Consider the following 25789-nt stretch of genomic DNA (forward strand, 5'->3'; position numbering starts at 1 on the left):
GAACACGCTATAGTTTTTCATTATACTTTGAAGAAATCACTAATAATATAGAAATGTTACTCTTTACATATCATAGGAATGGTTTGGGTTGGAATGCAACCTGAAAAGATCATTCATTCCAACCCAACCCATTCTATGATAGGTAAACAGATATTATTTATATATATTTATTTATTATGAAGGACACCTTCCACTATCCCAGGGTTTTCCAAGCCTGTCCAACCTGGGCTGGGACAATTCCAGGGATCCAAGGGCATCCACACTTCTCTGGGCACCTGTGCCAGGGCCTTCCCCACCTTCCCAGCCAAGATTCTATTAACATCCATCTAATCCTGAGCCCTCTGTCAGTTTGAGAAGCCAGTTCCCCTTGTCCTGCCACCACAACTCTTGTAAATATACATATTATATTCATATTTAATAATAAATAATAACTGAACTCACTTATCTGTTCCACATTACTGTCTTCATGGTGAATGGGGAAAAAACACATCACCAGGCTAAGACGCAAATCACAGAGCCAGAAAAAAAATACTTCACATCCCCCCACAAATGACCACAAAATTCAGGATTACTTTTGGCAAAAATTTGAAGAGAACAACTCCAAAGTTAATATTTTGGAAAGGCAGGATGGCAGAAAATAATTTTAAAATGCAAGCAGAAGAAAAGAATGTTCCCATTGAAATTCCAGGGGTATTTTCAGGACATGACACAGCTGAGAAAAAAACCCAAAAAACATTCTGCCCACTAAAAATGCTTTTTTCTCTTTTCCCAGGATCCTCAGGTAAAACTGTCAATGCTTAAACCTGCAAATAGTCCCTCTGCTTTAAGAAAAAAATATTCCTAAATGCAGTTAGGAATAAATGTTGAATCTCTCCTTCTTTCCAAACAGCACATGAAGAAGCAAACAAAAGGCCACAAACCTCAAAAACACCCATCAAACACAATACTTCAGTACTTAAAAATCTTTTTGCAATCTCCACCGTTATCACTGCTCTTCTAATTAGAAGAATAAATCCCAAAAGTGTCAAGCACTGAAGACTGGGGGAAAGGATTCCCTGCAAATTTGGGCTGTGAAAACTTTGTGACACAAAGTAATGCATGGATTGGTTGTCAGCTGAAAAAGAAAATCTGGAAAAGAGGAAGGGTGGGGGATGTTGAGTTGTGTGGGAGCAGGGAGAGCCTACAATGTTGCCACAAGCGACTTTTTTGTCTGTTTAGCTATGAAATTAATGAAAATAATCATCAGGAAGGCAAAGTGGTCTGCAGTGAAGGAATGCTGATCCACTGTTCACACAGTCTAATGTTTGTTTGGAGACTTCACAATCTCCACAGGATGCTTCAGTACATATGGTGGTGTTCACTAGATTGCCTTTTTCCCCTTTTTATTTATTGATTGAGGATATGAAAGTGTTCCCAAAGCCCAGAACGGTTTCCAGAGGCTCCTGTTGATGGGAGGAGGGTGCACCTCAAGAAAATCAGTCCTTGAGAAAAATCCTAAGCAAATGGAGAGTTCCCATGGTGAACTGATGTACAGGTTGTACCTCTGAGGCTGTGCCCATGTTATGGGTAGAAAGAATCAGTGACCCCCCCTATTTATTTTCTCACCTTTTTCCATGAGATATGGTTGATATATCAGCTTGTAATGGTTTTGAAAGCAAAACCAGTGAGAAACTTCAAATCCGAAATACAATTTATGAGGAAAAAAAAAGAAAAATAAAATACATGCAATAGTACAAAAGTAAAACCATAGACAGAGTCAGAATACAACCTGACACCCCGCTGGTTAGGATGGTGGTAGCAGCCCAGGTGAAGTTGTCTTGTTGAAGTAATGACCCTGTAGAAAATGTTTGGTAGCTCTTGTCCTCTGGAAACCAGTGGGTAAAAGCCTCTCTGATGTTCCAAATCTCAGTTTTTATCTGGGTAAGAAATGCTTGGCTCCTCCCCCTGGGTGGAGCATCTCCCAGTGGAATGATGGAATTTTATCAGTCATGCACTGGGACTCAATGGCCATGAACAGGAGATATCTCCTGGAGGGAGGATGAGTCATAGGAAAGATAAAGATGATTGCCCCAGATGGTTTTTAACAGCTGGGCCATTAACAGGAGATATCTCCCACAGAGATAAGGATCACTGCCCCACCTGGTCTCAGCAGATGGTGGTAGAACACAGACTTTTGGGCACATCTTTACATTGTAACCCAGGACACCCCTCCAGAGGCTGCTGCCAGCTCCCCCAGTGAGCTGCTTCAGCTTTCCCCAAACATGTACCCACTCTTCTCTTCCACTCCTGTTTATAAAAAGCTCTTCAGCAAGATTTTAAATGTTTAATTAGCACCAAAAATACACTAAATGCTTGACAGCTTGCAATGGCTTCTGTCCTGAGAAGCATCACAGAATCATGGAATGGGTTGGAAAGGACATTAAAGATCATCTCATTTCAACCCCCCTGCCATGGGCAGGGACACCTTCCACTATCTCAGGTTTCTCCCAGCCCTGTCCAACCTGGTCTTGGACACTTCCAGGGATCCAGGAGCAGCCACAGCTTCTCTGGGCACCCTGTGCCTCAGCCTCACCATCCTCACAGGGAAGAATTTCTTCCTATTATCTAATCAAAATCACTCCTCTTTTAGTTGAAAACCATCCTCCCCTTGTCCTGTCACTGCCTGTCCATGTCAATAATAATTCTTCCTCTTTTTCATAAGCTCCCTTCAAGCACTGGAAGGCCACAATGAGTAGCAGAGGCTCTGAACCCTCCTACACAAATCACAAAGCTCTGTACCAGTCTGGACAGCTGTGCCTGCACTGAGAAGTTTCATGTGCCTGCCTCACACTGGTCCTGAGTACAGAACATCAGAATTACACCTCATTTGGCTCCCTTAGCCTGCAAATGGAGCAGCTGCAGCCAAACTGCCTCTCAGAAGCTGTCACTGGCCATGGTCATCCCTGAACCACGTCCCAGACTTGTCTGGGAGACACTCCCAGGTCATTCCTGGTCCCACGCCACAGGGTACCTGCTCCAAGGTGTGCACACACATAGTCCTGAGGTCCAAGAAAGCAAAATGCCCACTTCTAAGCAAAAATCCTAAAGAGAAATTAATTTTAATATATTTTATTTTTTCAACTGTCATCAGTCTAGAAGCAAAAATGCAAAGCCTGGGAAGGGATATCACAGATGTACATTGACATAGGAGATATCATCAATCCATGATCTGAAATAAATGTTCTCCCCATCCTTTCCTCCTCGGTGAGGCACAAACTGGTGGATTTTTCAGATGAGCAGCACAAAAGGTGTTTTTGCACAGTTGAGATGGACTGCGCAGAGGTTGAGGTGGATTTTCCCAGAGGTGTGAGCTCAACCTTGGGAAAGTGCTGAGTGGAGGGATCAGTAATTAGTGATGGATAGCCAAGGCCATTAGCTGGAAAGAAAAGCAAACCTGCAGCATTCTCAGCTGCAAAGAAAAGCAAACCTCCAGCAGGCTCCACATTCCTTCCCTGCATTTTCCAGCATCCTGACCACCCCTTCACATCACAGCCCTCACCACAGCTCCCTCTCATCGGGCACTGGCATTTCCAATCAATTAGATGTGTCACCACTGAATTTCTCTGCTAATTACTCCAGTTTATTATGTCTAAAGCCAGGTCAAATGCAGAATTCCCCAGGTCAAGCAGGGTCACCCAGACAATCAGTTCCACATTTTCCACAGCAAAAGAGATTCCCCACAATCAGTCACTGCCAAGTGGGTCCTAATGGCCAGGCTGCCAGTTCATGGCCTGAGGTAGAACTCTGGGGGGAGAAAATGCTCTTGGAGAGAAGGAGGAAACCTCCCAGTGTCCAGGAATGGCTTGGGTTTATTCCCTATCAGTTTTAATGGTGCTATCTTTTTACTTTTTTGGGGTTTTTTTTATTTTTTGGGGAGAGGAAGGCTGAGATCTACAGGCACAAGGCAGCACTTGGCTTCACTGCCAGAAACTCTTTGCATTTAACCCAAAAAAATGGAATAACGAGGATATAACTTGTGGGAATAATGGGAGCTTTGTCCTGATGGAACCCAGGTCAGTGCAAACATCTCCTTTTTTCCAGGGCTCCAACATTAATTATGTGAATCACCCTGGAGTCTATATTCCCTCAAAACATTCCTGGCATGGTGTTTGGGGGAAAAACACGGGTTACCTTCACTCTTAGGGCAGAAACTACTGACACGTGAACTCATGAGTGCTTGGAAGGTTCCTTCCAGAAAAAGCTTCCCAAATTATGTCATGAGGGCAGGGATCTTGTGCAAACACTGTCTTTCATCCTCGAGAAATCCAAAGGGCTTTGCAAGTTATAAATCCATCAGGAAGGCATGCACGGATCCAGACTCTCAGAGGAGGGACACAAGAGCAGGTATTTATGTAGGACTAGGGGAAAAGAAGTGAATGCAGGAGGTGAATTAAAGGAGAGGATTCCTAGGAATGATGTGAGAAATGCTGCAGTTGGGATGAGACTGTAAAACTAAAATTTTAAGCAGCATTATTTTAAAAAATCCAGACCATTATTTCAAAAAATCCCATTATTTCAAAAAATCTCAGTCCAGGCGTTGACCCATGGGACATTTGGCAGAGGATTTCCCTTTTCTATGTGCAACATCCACAGAAGGGGCAGGCAAATAATCACTGATTTATCCACACAACTTTTTAAATGGATTTTTCTGTCCCTCAAATCCTCCCAACAACCCAAACACAAGTGAAAGCCAAGTTTACACTACAAACTAAAATACAGCAGACTATTGACCAAGTGCTCAGATTGCTGGTTCAGAATATCTTTCTAAAGGAAAAACAAAGCAAATCAAAACAAAAAAACAAAAACAACAAAGCAAGACAGTCTCAAGGATTCCCATTACTTCTTCATCCAGTTAGGAAATAAAACAAGAAAATAATTTTTAGGGTAGCTGAGTACTCTTGTCTCTAATCACAAACTGGAAAATCACAAGAACTGGGAAGAAAACCCAAACCCTGAAAAAAAAAAAAAAAAAAAAAAAAAAAGAAAAAAGAGAAAAAATAACATTACAGCATGACTTTAAAGGGTTTTTTAATAGAAAAGAACATAAAAGCCAGTTTGCCTTTCAAGGGCAGATTCTGGAATGGATTTCATTTTCCAGTTCCTACTATATATGATGATAATGACTGTATTAAGTAATATAAAGTGATGAAAGATATTTAGCAGGGACCTTACATCAAGACTCAAAGCCATGAGTGCAGAAGACACAGCAAACTCTGGAGCATTGAAAAAAAATTCTCCCTGAGCCTAACAATGAAATTCCTATTAATCCACTAACATGGAGTGTGCTTAGGAGTTCAGGGATATCACATGAAAAATAGAAAATGCATTAGAAAATGATAACTCTGTGCACTTATGGTGCAAGGAAATGCCCCAAGAGAGCAAATACTTGCCTCAAAGAAAGTAATAAGACACATGTAATGAAAATAACTTTGGAAGAATGCAATAATGTTCTCTTAAAATGCAATAATTAAGAGAACAGTCCCAGGCAGGCACTGGGAAAGCACTCAAGGGTGTGTGGGATGGAAAAGCTCCAACCCAAGAGGAGTGGGCATGCTGTGGGCATTGTCCTGCCCAAATCCTCCTCCCAGGCTGGGCTGTGGAACACCAGAGCAGAGGATGGTGATTAACAGCCCCTGAGTGACCTGAAATGCAGGATCTGAGTGAGGCAGAGAGGAGACCTGGCTGTCAGGGAGATTGGAGCAGACAGATGTTTAATGGAGTCCAGGATTACACATCTGCCAGGCTTCACATGTAATCACCAACTTCTTAGGTTTCCTCTTTCTTCTCCCCTTCTTGTGGGTCTGTTACAGGGTCAGGGGCTGGGGGAAGGGAAGAGGGAGATTTTCAGATTTCCAGCTAAATTCCTTGAGCTGCCCTTAATACTCTGACCTATTCCTAGCTGAAAACAGAGCCCACCAGTCTGACAGGACTCAGGGAGACAGGAGTGGGGTTGGGTTTTTTTTGTTTAAAACATGAGAGGGATGCATTAAACTCCACATATCCACCTTCTTTATGGCAACAGAGCACAGCAGCTGTACTGAGCAGCCTGTGTTTGACTCCACAGAGGAACAGCAGCACAATCAATAGTGCCAGGTGACCCCCAGGCCATGTGCTGGGCAGCACTGTGCCCCAGGGACACGTCTCCATGGCTTCCCTGGATCAATAATGCTCACCCAGGGAATGACTCTGCAAGTGCTTTGTGCATTTCTGGGCATTGCTCACTCCTTCCTCCACCCTTCCTTATTTTCTGTCTCCTGTGCAAGGCAGGGGGGAGCTGCCAGCAGAGCCCCATGAGCTAGAAGGAACAATTAAAACTTAAAAACATGATGCAGAAGGAAGGAGACCTGGTTAGACTGAATTACCATCCCATTTCTCATGTCCTGACAGCAGGCAAAGACCTTCAGGTGTGTCACCCACACAAATACCTTAAAGCAAGGAATCCCAAAGATGAATTAAACCATCCTCTAGAGAGCACAGCACCCTCAGAACCCTCTGAGAATCCTCCAGCTCCTGTGCTGCTGCTTTGAGCAGGCTGTGGAGAAGTATCCTGGCATGGGGACATGGCTTTTTTGGCAGGCTAAGAGATGGATGCTGACATTAGTTCAAGCTGCAGCTCAAGCCAAATGCAGATCCACAGATGGCACTGGGAAAGCTGTGGTTCTACCCTCAAATATTGAACACATAGAACAGGCTACAACTGGAGAGTTCAGGCACAAATATGCCACCACTGTGTCTGAGCACAGGTCTTTTAGTGTGACAGGCAATAAATTGTGTTAATGTGGACTAAGTGCACCCAAATCCTGGCCTGGGGGTGATCCAGAGACTCAGCCCTGATGCTCTGCTCTGTCACAGGATGTGCCCCTCTGCTCATCAGCTGCAGAATTCACCAGCAGTGCTCTGCCCCTGAGTTATAGGAATTCCTGTCCTGCCAGCAGGCAGAGTTTACTGTCCACAACTAAGATCCACAAACTCAAATACTGCAGCAGCTGCAGATCCTCCCCCACAGCTGGACCCAGTGATTAATGCAGGGAAGTAATTTCTCTGGGATGGGGCAGGCCTGGAAGGGATGGTTCTGGGATGGAGCAGCAAGGCCAAGCACAAAGCAAAGGGATCCCAACCTGCATTTTGTGTGAAATCCTTCCCTCCAGTGAACAACCATCACACTGCTCCCTGCTGGTCCTCTCCACACAACTTGGGCTTGTCAAGGTTCCTCTAGATGGGATCAAGGAAGATTTAACTCATGTCACTTAGAGAACAGGGTGGCTACCAATTATTCTCAAATTATTCTACAAATTATTATAAGGAGTATTTCCCTCTCTGATGCACAGCAAAGCTCAGACTGGACACCTGATGGTGACAAAGCAAAATTCCTTCTCAACTTTGGAAGCCAGCAGAACCTTCCAGCTCTCATCAGGGCATGTACACAGGACAGGAGGACAGCTGAATTTTCAATAGTTCAGTAGCAGGTGCTATAGGGAGTTCCAAAAGAGATCCTGATCTTGGAAATGTTTTCTGTACCTTCAGGGCACATGGAGCTACAGCTGATGTCATTGAATCAGCTAGAATATTCCTAGAATATCCTGGGATGGAAGGAACACCAATTTCAACTCCTGGCCTGCACAGGACCACCCCAAAAATCCCACTGAGAGTGACAGGAATCTGTGAGCAAGGCAGGGAATGATTCAAGGTCTCTCCAAATTCTGGACTGTGTCCCAGCCTTTCCTCCTTCCCAGTGCACTTTGCATAGTCCTGGTTTTAGGGCAAAGTGAGGCACTTCAAAACAGCATCAACTGGCTCATGAAAGCCTTTCCAAAGCATAAAAAGAGCTTAATTCAAGTGTGAAAAGCCCAAGGCTGGGGGACAGTGAGAGCTGGAATTCCAATTGCCCATGTGTCTCATGGGATGGAGACAGCCCCAAGTGGAATTTCTTCACTTGCCATGAACATTTGGGACACCTCCAAGCCCTTGAATCTGTTCCTGTCCTGCTCATCTCAGCTTTCCCAGTTATTCACATCCCTTCTGGTGCACACAACCAACCCAGCAGGAGGTTAAGGGACTCCCCACTCACTGAATTATCCCAGCTTAGTCCAAAACACCCACATGAAAGCAGCAAATGATTTAAAATCAAGCTAAATTACGAGGGTTTTTTGCAATAATTTGCCTTTTGCTGATAAAGAATTATTTCAAAAGACTCAGCAGCACAATGCTCTGCAGTTTTGCCAGTGGGCCAAATCACTTATAACTCTTGGCCGAGAAACATAGACACTCACATTGTCTTTTCCATCCTTAGCTGAGCATCCATGAGGGATTTTCCATCCATTCAGACATTTCTCACAGGGCATCTGACCTTATTTAACAGGCCCTTAATTAGGTGAAAGCAAATGCGAGGGAGAGCTGAGTTCAGCCTCTGATGTTGCTGAGGGTAATGAGGAGTATTCCAGGGGCAGCAAAGAACAATCAAAGAGGACAAAAGTTGCCTTTGCTGCCAGCTGGGATTACACTGATTGCTTGATAGGGATGGAGTGAACTCCAGGAACTGCTCTTCCCTATCAATTTTGTGCAGGACTGCCCAAGAGCAGGGCAGCTGGCAAGGAAATGGGTGGTTTGGAGTTCTGTTGGGAGAGGAATGTGACACATTTTTCCAAAGACAGTGAATTAAACCATGTTTTGGGTGTTCTAGAAGCTCTGAGAACCCTGATTTTACATAGGATGTCATCTGGTTTAGAAATAGCCAATTATGGAATCATGGAGTGGTTTGGGTTGGAAGGGACATGAAAGATCAGCCAGTGCCACCCCTGCCATGGCCCATTAACAGGAGATATCTTCCACAGAGATAAGGATCACTGCCCCACCTGGTCTCAGCAGATGGTGGTAGAACACAGACTTTTGGGCACATCATTACATTGTAACCCAGGACACCCCTCCAGAGGTTGCTGCCAGCTCCCCCAGTGAGTTGCTTCAGCTTTCCCCAAACATGTACCCACTCTTCTCTTCCACTCCTGTTTATAAAAAGCTCTTCAGCAAGATTTTAAATGTTTAATTAGCACCAAAAAACCACTAAATGCTTGACAGCTTGCAATGGCTTCTGTCCTGAGAAGCATCACAGAATCATGGAATGGGTTGGAAAGGACCTTAAAGATCATCTCATTTCAAGCCCCCTGCCATGGGCAGGGACACCTTCCACTATCCCAGGCTTCTCCCAGCCCTGTCCAACCTGGCCTTGGACACTTCCAGGGATCCAGGAGCAGCCACAGCTTCTCTGGGCACCCTGTGCCAGGGCCTCCCCACCCTCACAGCCAAAAAATTTCTTCCTAACTGCCTGATAATTAAGCCAATGATGCTGCCAATACCCTTCCAGAAGTTGAGTAGTGAAATCCTACAGAAGACCTGACCACCTCCCAAGAGTGGATGTGTCATCTTTCACAGCCCCTTCTAAATCAATACTCCAAGACAACAGAAATCTGCAACAACAGCATAAAAATTTACAGTTTCTGGGTATCTCTGCTGCTTTTAAATCCCCAGGTCAAAAAGTCATACCTCTAAGATAATCTCAGCTTTCTGTTTTCAAACAATATCTTTCTGCATTTTCTAGTTTTGGCCCAATGATAAAAAAACGTGGTCTGCACACAACCTGATGGCTCACAAACAAACAAATGCAAATTAAAAGGAAAAAAAAAAGCAAAAAACTCTTGAGTTATTTTTAAAACTTGTGATCTTGAGCCAGTGTTTCTGGGGCCAATCTCAAACTGACAATCTCCTGCAAGCAGCTACTCCAAAGCCAAGGGTTAATGCTGCTTGATATCTTGTGTAAAGATCACATTTAAAGAAATTAAGCCATAATTAAGCAAACTTATTAATGATTGCTTTAACTAATTGATACAATAACATAAGCAGCAGACAAGATTTTAATCAGTGGTCATGAAACCAGAAGTAAACTGGCCAGACACCCCCTCCTCCATGGCAGCTAATTTGCAAACAATAATTCTGCTGCTGATAGTGACTCAGAGGCAGAGGGGAGAAGAATAAATCTCAGGAGACAAATAGGTATAAGCCTTCCCCATTTTAATGAGAAACAGACACAAAAAGGCCAAGAAGACCCTGTCAACATGATTTGCAGTACAGTTACTTAATTTTTACCAAATGTGCTTTCTGCCACGCTTTAGTTGAAGTACATATTTATTTGATATTTCGCTGGCAAAGTTTAAAAGAGCCTCCAAAATACCCATCTGCTTCTGCTACGCATGACCCTACCAGCCTCACCTCCGACACACTGTAATGGTTTTAGGGAATGATAGCATTGCACAGATGTGATTTATTCACAGATTGTGGGTGACTTTCTGCTAATTTACAGGGGGAAAGCACAACTTCCCATCAGAGAGTGAAGCTGACCCACAGAACAAACCTGCCTGCACAGAGAGGGACAGCAAATCTCCTTGAGGCAAACACAGAATCACAGGATGGTTTTAGAAGGCACAATAAAAATCATCCCATTTCACCCCTGCCAAGGGCAGGGACACCTTCCACTATCCCAGTTTGTTCCAAGCCCCATCCAACCTGGCCTTGGACACTGCCAGGGATGGGTGAAGTTGCTCAGAAACAATAAAAAGTTGCTCAAAACCTGACTGCAGAACAGTCTTCCCTAACCTTCAGTAAATCAAATATAAGAGCAAGCTCAGAACCTTGAGATTTAAATAATATGAAGTTGACACCTCTTGCCCTTTATCTTCTGGATTTTGAGCCTTTAAGGTTATTTCCTCCAGATCTTCCCTTTGATCCCTCTGTATCAAAAGGAAGGGCTGAGATTCCTGGGCTGGAGTTGCTTCCAGGTGTTGCATCAGCTTTGCAAAATGCTGGGGGTGACCCAGGAGTCCAACAGGCTGAAATAGAGTTATTTAGGGGGTGATGGAGGTGACTTTCCAAATGTTAATCCAAAGATGGGACAGGGGATGAGCATCCTGCATCTCCTGGTGTGTGTCAAAGGAAATAAGGAGAGTGGTCAGGCAGCAGATGGGACAGCAGAGAGCAAAGAAATGGGATGCCAGGAATGCAGGAGTGGTGGAAAAGCAAATGCAAGCCTGGAAATGAGAGGAAAGGGCTGCAAAGGATCAGAGACCGAGGCAGGGAGAATGAGGAAGGGGTGGAAGGATTATTTCCATCCCTGCAAAGAGTTCCAGGGAGAAATTCAGAGATGATTAGGTGAGGGAGGGAACCCAAGGAAGCACATGCCATGTGTGATGAGGAGCAGGGAAGATGCAGAGAAGCTGCAGCAGAGACTCTCCCGTTCCTCCAGCATTTCCCATCTGCTCCTCATCCCCTGAGAGCAGCATGTGAGGCACAGGGCTCCTCTGCACACCAGAAACAGGAAAAAAGAAAGAAACAGTCCCAGCCTCCAATGTAAGAAATGTGCAGAGGAGCTGTTCACAGGGAATGGAGTGACAGGACAGGGGGAGAATGGCTTCAGACACAGTGAGTAGGTTTAAATGGGATACTGGGAGGAAATTCTTGGCTGTGAGGGTGATGAGCACTGGCACAGGCTGCCAGAGAAGCTGTGGCTGCCCCATCCCTGCAAGCTCCAAGGCCAGGCTGGATGGGGCTTGGAGCAAGCTGGGATAGTGGCTGTAGCTCCCTCAGAGGGTTTTGAAGGCTGGAGTTAAAGGGATGATCTCCTGATGGACCCTGGCAGATCCCATGTGTGCACCAACCCTGCCCTGCACTGTCAGCAGGGACCTGAAACACATTCACACCTAAAACACAGAGATGTCCACACCTCTGGGAAATGATGGGACCTTTGTGTGCTCTGTCTCTGGCTTTCAGTGACACATCCCCTCTCCCCCTCTCAATCACTGCCCATATAAAACAGGTATTTCTATATAATGGTGAAAAGCTGTTGCATGCTGCTCCTCAGAGCACTGCACATCTGCTTGAGTGGGCAAGTGCTGCTTGTCACCTCTCAGGGTCCAGAGCAGCTGCAAGGCAGGACTTGTTTCAGCCACAGACCACAAGGCTGAGCTGGGTTCCACCTCCCCTGGAGCCCAGAGAGCTCAGCTCCAGAGGAAAACCCCCATGTGCAAATCAATGACCCCCAGTTTCACTGGGGAAAATGCAGAAATCGACCTTTAAAAGGCCAGGGGGTTATTTTAGCAGCCTAAGATGTTCCTTGTACCCAGATTTACAGTGACAGCTCTTTCTAGGTGTTCCAGTTAATGGGTGCCTTGCTGGGATGTCCAGGGCTGTGGTAAGACTGGCACAAGCTGGAGAAATTGGCTTTATCACTGGGGCTGCCATTCCTGTGGGGGGCTGGTGAGTGGTGCAGCCAAGTCTGGCAAAACCATAATGGAAACAAGTCCTGTGAGGAGTGGCTGAGAGAGCTGGAGCTGTTTAGCCTGGGGAAAAGGAGGATCAGTGGGCACCTCACTGCTCTGCACAGCTCCCTGAAAAGAGATTATTGTGAGGCAGGGAATCTGTGTCTTCTGCCAGGCAACACCAACAGGACAAGGGGAAATGGCTTCACTGCACCAAGAGAAGCTCAGGTTGGATATTGGGAAAAATTACATCAGTGGAAGAATGGTTAAGGAGTGGAAGAGGCAGTGGTGGGGTCACCATCCCTGGAAGTGCTCAAAACACTAGCAGAAGTGGCATTTCATATATGGTTCAGTGAGCACAGGAATATTTGGTCAAAGGTTGGACTGGATGATCTTAGAGGTCTTTTCCAACCTTAATGATTCTATGAAAACAGCTTTTAATAATTACACAGGTAATAACAGAAGCATTCTTATCTCTGGGGCACAGACAGGGCTGAGGAAGGAGAAACCTCCTCCTTCCCCAGGGATGGCACAAGCCCTGGTGCCTGTCTATCTTTAAAAAGGTCAGGTTAAGCCATCACCCCCTTGCCCTTCACCTCCCAATCCCACTGTGGGCAGAGAAAACCTCTGATAAGTCACATCTTCACCCTTTTGTGAAAGATCTGTGCATGGCTTGTAGAGTGGGTGGGATATTTGCTCCCCAAGGGCAGCCTGTTCATAATCCTGCCTCCAGCAAAGGCAAACCCCTGCACCCACTCACTGAGGCTCTGCAAATATTCATTTATTCAAGCATTAAAGTGTGTTCTATCATGAGCACACAGGTAGTGACTGCACTGCTGAGGTGGCAGTGCTGTCACTCACATCCCCTGCCTCAGATTAAATCAGATTTGGGCAAAGGCTGAGGAAGTGCTGAGTGTTCCACAGGCTCACATCAGATTTTAAATAACAGGCCCTGCCTTTTTCACCAGCCTCTGTCACAGAGACACCCTTGGGTGACAGAGAAGGGTGGGAGGGGATGATTGATAAATCACAGGGGGCTCAGAGCTCTCCCCAGGGTTTGGGGGTGCTAAAAACACCAGCTTGGAACAACCAAGCACAGAACGAATCTGGTCATGCTGCAATGGTCAGGGAAGTGCAGGGAGTCAAGGGACCAGCAAGAACAAGTTTTTGGAACTCTCTGGAGGAAAAAATAATTGTTCCTCTTGTTCCAGATTGCATGTGAGGGAATGAAGGTTGCTGTCCCACTGCCCTTTCCCCCAGAGGTTTGATATAGCCCCTGGCAGTCTCTGTAAATCTGAAGGGCTCTGCTGTGGTGTCTGAGGTGACCTCAAATGGCTCTGCACAAAAAAAGCACTGAGCAAACCTGAAAACACTGGGCTGGCTGTTGGTGCATTCATTGTTTGCTCCAGGGCTCCCTCAAGGAGCCCCATTCTCTGCAGAAGGGAAAAAGAAAGGGCCCAGACAGTAAAAGGATGAGGAGAAGGAATGGTGTCGTGCTCAAAGTCTTGCAGGAGCTCAGACATCACCTGCCTCCAGCTTCTCACCCCATCCCAAAAAGTGACTGGAACTGTTTTCACTGCAGGACTGAAAGTGAAATCCCATCCTTGCCCAGCATGGAGCAGATGAGGAGGAATCCCAGCTCTGTCATCCTGCCCTTTCTCCTGAGTTATGGTATCTCAGCCTCTTTAATCAGGAGGAATTTACAGAGTTGCTCCCCTCCCCACACCAAATTTTAGATATAAATATGCCCAGTAGAGGGAAAGGTTGGAGACATCACAAACCACTTTATTTTAAGTGGTGCAGGCAGAAGAAATGACACTGGTAGATTAAAAAATATAACTAGTAATACTTGTTTAATAAAGCATTGAACATGTATGGGTGAGCATGTCCCTCCACTGAAGGGGCACTGCAGGGTAATTGCCATCACCCTGCCACAATCCCTCATTGCTCCCATCCTTTTTGTGGCTCTAAAACTCCTCATGAGCATCTGTGAATCAAGCAGGTATGATAGCTCAAGTAATCCTGCACACCCACAGGATTCATTGCAAATAATGCATTTTTCATGTAAATGTAGTTCCTACCCCCACCCCAAGCAGAAAACATCTCAAGAATTCCACTGAAATCAGCCAGGATTCTATGCTGAACACCCAAGATGATCCTCCCCTGGCACTATTTTCAATCATAATGCTGATTGAACAGGAACACCAGACCAAACTTGCACCTGGCAGGCAGCATCCTGCCTTCCTGCCCACTGTGTCCCAAAGAGCCTCCAAAAACTCCAGCTAGAGACAAATCGTTCAGTGCTGCACCTTCCTGTGCCTGTGGCAGATGCAGCCACAGTTTGGGTGGGGGTGGAAGAAAAATGCAGCAGCAACTCCTTGTCCAGCTGCCAGCAGGACAAATCAACTCTGGGGGTGGCTCCTGCCCCCTGACCCCCTCAAAATTGCACAAGTAATAATAATAATGAATTATTAATTAAAGAATAACGAATAATAATAAATGCCATGGGTTTATGAGCATAAAAATCCTGATAACAGAGCACACCCTTATAGGAACTGTGGTCACTGCCAGAATTCATGATGTCCAGAGCATGATGGAGCTCAAAGGTTGTATCAAAGGTTTATAAAACTCCAGGGGCTGCTGGAGTTCCTTACCTGCTTCTCAGACATGATGTAGAGGTGCTCATGGTCCATGGAGAAGGCCATGTCCCTGAGGATGGGGCCAGTGTCCACCACCTGCACAATCTCATACTCCAGCGTGTTCTTGCTGGTGCCATCCACACGGATCTGGGCAGCAAAAGCAGAGGGAGAACATGAGCATTTATCCCCCTTCCACTGAAAACAAATAATTACAGAACCAATGAATGATTTGTGTTGAAATGAACCTTAAAGATCATCTCATTCCAAATTCCCTGCCATGGGCAGGGACATCTCCCACTGTCCCAGCTTGATCCAAGCCCTGTCCAACCTGACCTTGGGCACTTCAGGGATCCAGGGGCAGCCACAGCTGCTCTGGGAAACCTTCTCTCTCACCACCCTCATATATGATATAATATAATATAATATAATATAATATAATATAATATAATATAATATAATATAATATAATATAATATAATATAATATAATATAATATAATATAATATAATATAATATAATATAATATAATATAATATAATATAATATAATATAATATAATATAATATAATATAATATAATATAATATAATATAATATATATAACATATAATATATAACATAATATATATGTAACATATAATATATATCTATTTATAAAATAGATACAAAATAATCATTGGACAAATGCATTGTGGCCCAGGTCTCTCAGACAACAACCACTGCTAATAAAAAGTGAACTTTTCCCAGCCTCCTCACCAAAAGGATAAAGCAGATTTCATCACTTCTGCTGGTCCCATCAACACAAGAGCATTGTGAGAACAATGCAGAGCCCGCTGGCTTTTATCTGGCACTGTCACTGAGCTCCTGTCACCACCTGGACAAATCTACCAGGCTCAAAATGATGGCAATGAGGGAAGGATCTGTGGTGGTGATGAGCAGAAGATAAAAACCCACACAAATCTGCAGAACTGACTCACTTGAATGCTACTCAGATAATATTATTGCTCTTATTGCTAATGTTCCACGGGGCAATTTATTATTGCAGAGTGCTCAGTGCAACACAGACTATTCCTCTTGCTGATTGCATATATCAGGTATTGAAATCAGTCTTGGTCCAATGTGGCACCTTATGATTGCAGACACATCTCATAACAGGGTGTCACTTAGGGACATCAATAACTGGGGTTATGAGGAGGAACCAGACACACACAGTCCCAGTCTATCCCTGACAATGATCCAGTGATACAGAAGAAAACAGAAAACAACAGACTTTTCTTTACCTGCTTGAAAACAATTTCTAGAGTTTGGGCTCAAAAGTAGCTGGAGAAGGTTTGCAATCCCATTCAATATGGAACAAATCATGATAAAATAGCTGTTCTCAGGAGTTCTCCTGGATCTTGTGAGGCTCTGTACAGCAGCAAACCCTACAGTCACATTTCAGAGGTGCATCCACATTCCTCATCTCCCTCTGTTTTCCATGTGTTGCCTCTCACTTTCTCAAAATATTCTATCCTGCAGCAACACAAATATCACAGCAGCTTTCCCTAAAAGAAATAAAGTCATAGGAGATCTCCATCATGCCCCATATTATAATCTCCATTCTTTCCTGACCAGAGATTTCCAGTCTGCAGTTGATAGCTGAGCAAAAACCACCCTTCCCTTCCAAAGAAAATAACAAGCTGTGGAGAACTTATGGTGTCAAGACCTGTTCCCACTGTTCCCTGGCACAGTCCTTGAGCTTGTTCCTTCTGTATCACCCTCTCAGCCAAGAAACTGAGCCTGAATCATCTTCTGTATTGGAAAGTCAAAGAGAAGGGAAGAGAGGGAATGATAAAGGGTGTGGGAAGTCTGTATGAGTAAAGGACAGCAGTGATACACAGATTGTTATCTTTGTCCTTCCTTCATGTACTCACCTGCTGTGGGACAAGAATAGAATATGATTTCCCCAGGAAAGATAAGGAAATTGAAGCAGATAGGAGTTAGAGGGGCTCTCTGTGCCAGCAGAGGGTGTGGAGGGTGCTCAGGGATGCTCAGATCCTGTGTGTTACCCACCAGACTGCACAGAAGTGGGAGCATGTGCAGGGCTTGGCTGCTGGGCTGGTCCAGTGACAGGGCAGGACTTGACAGTTAATTTGTCATCTTGATGGAGCTGCTGATGACAGCAGCACACGTCCAACATCAGCACAGAGAGAGGTCAGGGCCTGAAGCTGAACACTGAGCATCCCTGACACACAAAGAATTTGAGGTCTGAAACCCAGCACTGAGCATCCCTGACACACAAAGAATTTGGGGTCTCAAGCCCAGCACTGAGCATCCCTGACACACAAAGAATTTGGGGTCTGAAGCCCAGCACTGAGCATCCCTGACACACAAAGAATTTGGGGCCTGAAACCCAGCACTGAGCATCCCTGACACACAAAGAATTTGGGCTCTGAAGCCCAGCAATGAACATCCCTGAAACACAAATAGTTTGGGGTCTGAAGCCCAGCACCAAACATCCCTGAAACAAAGAATTTGGGGTCTGAAACCCAGCACTGAACATCTCGGACATACAAGGAATTTGGGGTCTGAAACCCAGCACTGCATCCTGAAAAAAAGAATTTGGGGTCTGAAGCCCAGCATGGAGCACCTCTGACCCCCACCAGCTCTGGCTTCTGGGAGCAAGGGGTTCACTCATGTCCATGGTCCCTCACAGGGAAATTCAGCTCCTCTGAGTCTTCCTTCTTGAAAGTGGACACTGATGTAAATCACCCATGAGGTCAAGGGCAAAGATGCCAATAGGTTTGGGCTGAGTCCTTCCCCTTAGAACTTTAGGGGACAGAAAGAGGCAGGAAGAGCTGCAGGACAGGGGCACAGAAGGCTCTGCCCTGAGCACATCAAATCCCCCACAGCAGGAGCCTTTCCTCTTTCACTGAGGTTTCCCAGCCCCAAATTCTCCCTCTCATGGACCTTTGCTGTCCCCACTCTGCCTCCCCCATGGATTCTCATTCCTGTCAGAGCATCCTCACTCTGCTGATCCCTGTGCTAAACAAACCTCACGACTTCTCTGCCTTGACCTTGATTTTCCAGCACCACCAGGGTCAGATCTGCAGGCCAGCAGATATGTAAGCAGCCAATTATCACCCCAGGGCTCAGCCACTGTCCTCAGCCTTTTCCAGGCCCCATTAGAGGGGGAAGAGGGAGATGGAAGAGGCAGGCTGGAGGAACAGCCAGCTGGAGTTAACAAACCATGGAGACAGGAGGCACAGCCCCCAGGGATTTCCCCTGTGCATTTGGTGCAGGTAAAAGATTGCAGAGGCTTCACACCAGGAATACAGAGATGCTTGGAAGTGATTTAACAGCTATTGCTGGCCTAATAGCCTGAAAAGTCATTATTTTGCAGAGAGAAAGGGAGGGAAGGAGGGACAGGGCTCGTGGCACCATGCATGTACAAACACACACGTGTGCTCAGAGTCCAGCAGCTCTAAGCACAGAAACCCCTCTCTCTAGTTAAATCTAGTAGCTCATAAAAAGAGAAATTCAGAAAAAGGCCAGAAAATCTGGCAGACACCAACCCATGCTGCACAGCCTGTGTGAGCCCCGTGCCAGCAGTGAGGTGATTCAGAAGTCTAGCCCCTAATTCCAACCATCCCTTCACCTGTCTGTCCTGGTTTGAGGGACAGGTGTCTGCCAATAAAGGCAGAAGCTTCTCTTGAAATGGAGAATGGAAACCCCCTCCCTCCAAATTATTATTATCATTTTGAAATTAAGGGGCTTTCAGGCAAAGAGATAGGAATTAGGAATAACAGTTCTTTACCAGGAAAATTCCAATAGCAATGCAGTATTACACAGAACAATCCCAACCCTGCCAGAGTCAGAATCCAAGCTGGCACAGTCAGTCAGTCAGGGTGGTGGCACAGTCCCATTCCATGGTGCTGCATCCTCCTGCAGGGGCAGATGTGGCTCAGCTGGAGCAGTGCTCCTGGAGAAGGTGCAGTTTCCTCTGAAGCTCCAGGGATGATGTGCAAGGCTCTGGTTTTCCTCTGGAATGCAGTGGGAAGAAGGTGCCTTGGTGTCCCAAATGTCAGTTTTTCTCTGGCTAGGAAAGGCTTGGCTCCTGCCCTGGCTGGAGCATCTCCCAGTGGGATGATGGAATTTTATCAGCCATGCCCTGGGACTCAGTGGCCATGAACAGGAGATATCTCCTGGAGGGAGGATGGGCTGTGGGAAGATAAAGATGATTGCCCAGATGGTTTAAAGATAGCCCATGAGCAGATAATGTGTGCCAGGAGATCAGGGGCACTGCCCCAGCTGGGACAGAACACACATTGCTGGGCACACCAACCCAACACTGTCTTAAACCCTGTCTTTCTTATATTGGACCCCAGGCACAGAGCCCTGAGGAGCTCCACATTCTCTGCACATTCTTCCCAGTCCTGAGCATCAGAAAACACAACTGCACACTCTCTTGGAGATTTATTCCTGTCTCCAAGGCTCTTGCTAGAACCTGGGCACTTGGGTTGGTGAAAAAAATCAGAGTCTGTGGAGGAAAAATGGGAAGATTCTCATCAAAGCCTGCAGGTGATCACCACTAAAGTCAGGGACACAGACAAAATCTCTGCTTGGAAAGCTCCCTAAATTTCCAGCTGCAAGGGATTTGGAGAATGTACCACCCATTCCCTCTGTCCCTGCTCTGCTCTGCTGGCATCAGCCACAAGCCCCACCTGGAGCTGGAGTGCTGGATAGAGCTTTGCCCTGATTGAATGATGGGCATTCCTATATTCAAGCTGTTTTTTGGGGCTGTGGGATGAGAATCTGACTAACAGTCCAGTTGGGATCATTTCTGTGAATGAACCATAAGCTCCTCTGCAAGGCAAGAGGGAAGGTGTTGGATCCCAGTGAGTTTTGAACTTTCCGTGCTTCCTGGCACTGACCCCCAAAAAGCCCCTGCTTTTGACTTGAAGCTTTGGGTAAACTTCCAAATTTGAATGATGAGGGTGGAATCACTGGTGTGTAGTTTGAATAAAAGTGTGTAATATCACATGGTGAAGGGTTTGGAATTAGGGGTTTTAGAATATAGTAATAGGTAATGGGACAAGATGGAGGCTCTGGGGCATTGGCTCTTCTTCCTTCTTGCTCCTTCTTCTTGGTAGTAGTTTTTGGTTGGATAGAAAATCCTGCAGCAGGGGTCACAGGTGTTTGGACATTGGGTCAAAAGCATAAATAATATAGATGTTAGTTTTTAATTGGATAGTTAGGCTCTAAAAGACCTTGTGATGAGCAAGATACAGCTCCTTTTTGTCATTTTTAGCTTGTTAGGTAGAAGTGCTGTAGCACTCACTGTACTATAGATGATAATAGAAAAAAAAAAAACAAAGTCCAAGGATGAAAATTCTGTCTCTGTGCTCTGAAGGCAGAGGAAAGAAAAAAGAAGCTTGCCACTAATAGGAGGGGAACAACAAGTGACAGATGGGGCTCCAGGAGCACAGGTGAGCCCCAAAATGCTGAGTCCACCACAACCCCCACTCTACAAACACACCCATCACTTCCACAACAGGATCATCAACCTGCTCCCCCTTCCCAAATGTCTGTCCTGGCCATGCAGAGCCCTGAGACCCCCAGATGCTCAGCTCAGCTCAGCTCCCTTGTCCTCCTTTAACCCAACACGTGGGAGCCCAGCACTCCCAGGCTCACATTAATCCTCCTTCTTCCTGGAAGTTTTCACTGGCTGGGCTTGGCTCTGCAGCTATTAAAACATCAGCATGATGCTTCCCAAAGGTCAACCACCAAGGGACCCATTCTGGCAGCTGTTTGTTTGTTTGTCTGAACATTATCTAGGGCTGGCTGTTTATTTACATCCATTGAAGTATCAGACAATAAATATCCTCTCCCAGTAGCAAACAGATGCTTGCACTCGAATGTTCTGGCTTCAAAACCATCTCCTTAATGAGTAAATAATGCTATTAATCTTTAAAGACACAGGCTCTGGCCTTCTCTGAGCTGCCACCCTGGCCATGGCTAGAGCCACAGGCATCCTGGCAAGCAGCCCATGGGTCTGGGAGATGAAAGAAGGTAAAGGATACCTTCCATCATTCAGCTGGTGCTTTTCAGCCTTATCTGGGTCTCCCCAGCTGCTGAGGGATCCACGGGAGGCTGATGCTCCAGGACAGTTTCCCCATCAAGTTGGTGGCAGATGCCTCAATCACACTTCTAAGAGGGGCACAGAGGTTGGTAGCACATAGTTATCAAAGAGAGGGAAACAATAACCCTCTCCGAATCAAGGGGATGGACTCAGAATTGTCAAGGAAAGAGCAGTGGGATTGGAGGACAAAAGGAATTGGTGGTAGCAAGAACTTGGTGCCTTTGCTGGAAGATAAATCATGAATATGGCAAAAAAGAAAATATCTTTAAGCTCAGCAGAGCAACAAAAACACCTGCCTTTCAGAGAGGGCCACAGACCTCTATTAGCACCTCAATTCTTTCCTATAAAGTGATATTTCCTGCTAAAATCCATCCACACTGATGTGCTTCAGGAGCTTTTCTCCAGGCCCATTAAATCCTGACCCCACAGACTGAATCAGTGTTTGGAGCACGTTAACATCATCCAGTTTTGGTTTATTCAAGAAAAAGGCACTGGCAGAGATTGTTCAGAGAGGTTTTTTATGCCCCATCCTTGGAAGTGTTCAAGGCCAGGCTGGATGGGGCTTGGAGCCTGATCTAGTGCAAAGAGTCCTTTCAAAATTATCTTCAGACTCACTTCAGAAACACACCCCAAACCCAACCTCCTGCTACAACCTCACTTCTATTTTATTTGCCCAAGCAGCTTGGACTGGTCTGGCAGCAAAATTAAAAAAGGATCATTTCCACTGTGCCAACTGGGCTCAGCTGTTTCCTACTCCTCTAAAACCATCACCTCCTGCCCAAGAGCATCATTCCTGGCCCACCAGAGTTAAAATAAAGTCCCCTTCAATTAATATCTCTGTATAAAGCACTTGAAAGCCATCCAGGGCTGGTGGGCAGAAGGAGCAGACGCTGGGTGGATGAGAGTCATTACAAATAATTAAATTAATAACTAAGCAGCAGAGGAGCTTGGTGAACCATGGCATGCTCAGCCAAGCCCTCCCTCCCCACCACTCTGCTTTTCTGCAGTGTCAGCAGCCCCTGGGCTGATGAAGTTCCAGGGAATTCATCATCTCCTGCCCCAGCAGCTCTGTCAGGCTGGTGGCTCATTCTGGCCATGAAATTGCCCCAGTTCTCAGGGGAGGGGGATTAAACGGCTTCCAGGAAGATTGCAAGGGTGGATTTCAAAGGGAAAGTCCTTCAGGTTTTGGAATCAGGCCCTGCCACCTCTGCCTGGTTGTGAGGGAGAAATCATGACTGTGGTACTGCCTCAAAAAGTAGGGAAAGTGTTTTGGGCAGGAAAGAAGAGGTGGGAGGACCAACTTTGTCCCTGCCATCCTCTGAGGCATCCTTCCTTTGCTCTCCCTGCCTTTCCTTGCAGGGCATCTCACTGAAATCACCATCATCATTCCTCACTATTGGATTAAGGATCTGCAAACACCATTTCCAGGAGATCCAGGCAGCCCTGGAGCCCAGCACATCCATCCAGGCTGCTCTGAGAAGGGCCCAGCCAGAGCCTTACGACTGCACAGGGGCCACTAATACTTCATTGCTTTTCCAATAGCAGCTCCTCCCTGTTTTATGGACCTAATGTTCCCCAGAGGATGCCAGGTCTGCTGGCTGCTGTTCCTGGCATGGAGAGGGAGGAAGGACACAGCAGGCAGTGTGTGATCTCATGTCAGGCCCTTCTGAGGATCACTCATTCCTGCTTTTCCATTGATTTGGGTTGCATGATGGAGCTCTATTGATCTCAGCAGAGACAGGGAAGGGCTGGTGACACTCCATGTTCTGCCCATTTCCCTCCGTTTCCCAGTTAAATAATCAGTTGTAATTTGCCTAAAGCCTATTAACAGGAGATCAATTCCTAATAAAACATGGCATTTCAATAGCCCTGTCTATCCACCAGTCCTAAAAGCCTTTACAAATGCTAATTGAAAAAGCAAAGGATGAGGTACCCTTAACTCCTGCCTGAGTCAGCAGCCAGCAGCTCTCTCCCTTCTCCTGTACACATGTTTTAAAGTGCTGCTTGCCTGGATGAGTCCATCCCATCCAAACACACATTTCACAGCACCTCCAGCCATGTGGAGAGTGGGAGCCTGGAAAACCAGGTGTTTGCAGCATTCCTGAAACTCCTGCTCTCAGAACCCAAAGTGCTGTGAAGGAGCCACGCTGAGCAGAGGTGAGAGCTGGACAGGAGAGTGGAATCATGGAATGGTTTGGGTGGGAACCTTAAAGACAATCCAGTTCCACCCCCTACCATGGGCAGGGACACTTTTCACCATCCCAGGTTGCTCCAAATACCATCCAACCTGGCCTTGGACATTTTCAGGGATGGGACAGCCACAGCATCTCTGGACAAGGTGCCAGGGTCTCATCACCCTCTCTGGGAAGAATTTCTTTCCAATATTTAATCTAAATCTCTCATTTTGAGTTTAAAAGGGATCTTCTTGGTCCTATCTCTATCACCCATATAAAAGTCACTGTCCCAAAATGTAGGTGCACCTGAGTGCACACCACAAAACAGAAGGGACAGCAAAGCAGGCTGGCTTTGCAATCCCATCAGGTTTCTGTTTCTTTTGGGCAGGAGGTCTCATGTGACAGAATCATTAAGGTTGGAAAAGACCTCTGAGATCATCAAATCAAATTTCACCAAACAAATCTTGTCAGCAAACAAGGTTTATTTGCTACACCTTATAGCACAGCAACACCCAGGGAGAGTGGCTCTTCCTCACTCCTCCAGCCACACAATTCCCAGGGCCTTTCCTCCCAGCAGCAACAGAGGGGTTTGAAGAAGAAAGCTTTCCTAGAATAACTGCTGGCTAATCCTGATCATCTGCAGTGTAATCTCCACCCTGCACAGCCTTGGCCAGGGGCTGGCAGGGGGCACAGGGCAGGGCCACAGGGTTTAATCCTGCACAGGAGTCACCCACTGACCTCTGGTGTAATCCTGGAAAATTGGGTCAAACACAGCTGGATAGATCAACCCAGCACAGCACCGAGGGCAGAGCTGGGCTCCTGCTTCTGGAGGGCCAAGAGAAAGGTGGGAAAAGGTGTTGGAGGGCATCTGCTTTGTTTTGTGGAGATGCTGTGCCTTGGCAGAGCTGCTGGGTGTTGTGGTTTCGTGGTGGGTCACTGTCTCACACAGATCCAGCACAGTGGGATCCACTGGAATCATGCAGTCACAGGTTGTAAAGGATCTTAAAGCTCATCTCATTCCAGCCTCCTGCCATGGGCAGGGACATTTTCCATCATCCCAGGCTGCTCTAACCCTCAATATCCAACATTTCCAGGGATCCAGGGGCAGGCACAGCCAGGGCCTGACCACACTCACAGGGAATAATTTCTCCTTAATATCCAATTTAAATCTACCCTTTGTCATCTTAAAGCCACCTTTGGTCCACCAGAGGATCCTTCAAGCCCAAAGAAAAATTCCTAGCTGACAGAAATCTCCTTTTTTCCAGTCCACAGCACAGGGCTGCTGCCCCATCCCACTGTGGATCTCCACTAACATTTATAACAAAATATACTCCTGGCTGCAATGGAATTATCAATTAAATTAGACAAAGTGAAAGACCAACCTTCTACCCAAGCCCTTCATTCTGGACATCACCTAACACAGTGGGATTCTGACTGATTCTGACACCATAAAAAATAATAATTACAGCTTGAAGTGTGTCCAGCCAGGCTGCACCTGAACTGCAGGGCTCACCCCAAAGTGAAACAGCTCCGGAGCTGGAAACAGAGAAAAAGGGAAGGATGTGGCCAGGTCCCTCTCCCTCAGCAGGGAGAGTGTGTCAGGTGTGTGCAGGAGCCCATTGACAGATGACATCATTTTTGAGAGCATGGTTTACACACACTCCCCCGGCGCTCCCTGATTGATAAATTAGACACTCACGAGCCACGTGCTAATCAATGCAAATCATTAGTTTGTAACAACACAAGGCGAGCTCGGCAGAGCTCATTTTTCAAGGTAATGGCCTGCCAAGCATCCGTGTTCAGCTCCAACCCTGCCAGGCAATCCATTAAGGGGCTGCTGGCACTCCCCTATGGCTGAGCCCTTTGCAGCCCACCAAGGATCCAAAGAGCTCCAAACCTGCTGCTCCTCCTCCTTCTTCTCCCAGCTCCTGCCTCTGCTGCCAGTGGCCACCCTAGACCCTGATATTTGGAGTGAACTTGTTCCCACAGACCCTGGGAATTTGTTCTCCTCTTACCCCAACCCTGCAACCTGAAATTAGAGATTTTTAAGGCTGAAATATTGTGCTCTGTCTTCTAGCAGTGGAAAATGAAGGTGGGCACTCAAGGTGTTGACCTGTAGGTGTGTCCTAGGAAACTCCAGGCTGGCATCAATGCCATTTCCAAAGGACAATGTCTGCATCAAGTTGTGCTTGGCCAAATAAAAAAGCCATTTAAATGCTCCAGCCACCAGATTTAACATCCAAATTCCTGGCTTTAGGCTCTTAAGAGGTTTCTGTCCAGCTGAGTGAGTGCTTTGGGGGAATGAAACTCCATCAGGGAAGGATATTCCACCACTGACCATCCTGTCAGAGCACAGGGAAGGGACAAAGGTGGGAGAACTGTGCTCCTGCACCACAGGAGCCTGTGCCTGCCTCCCAAGCTCTGCAGGATTTCAATCCCACTGGCAGCACAGCAGTTTCTTCATCCATGGGTCATTCTCAGGCACAAATTCTGCCATGGGTGTTCTGCAGAGCTG

General features: G+C 46.3%; 1 protein-coding gene across 4 annotated transcripts in view; it reads right to left on the reverse strand.

The window, feature by feature from the left end:
- Window positions 1-25789, reverse strand: part of PLXNA4 (plexin A4) — a 424069-nt gene that overhangs the window by 201067 nt on the left and 197213 nt on the right. For all 4 annotated transcript variants that reach the window (XM_079303970.1, XM_079303969.1, XM_079303971.1 and 1 more), the window contains one exon: window positions 14996-15127. In XM_079303970.1, the coding sequence (XP_079160096.1) occupies window positions 14996-15127 (132 nt within the window). The remainder of the gene's footprint in view (window positions 1-14995; window positions 15128-25789) is intronic.

This window comes from Erithacus rubecula (genome assembly GCF_903797595.1).
Source record: "Erithacus rubecula genome assembly, chromosome: 4".
NCBI lineage: Eukaryota > Metazoa > Chordata > Aves > Passeriformes > Muscicapidae > Erithacus > Erithacus rubecula.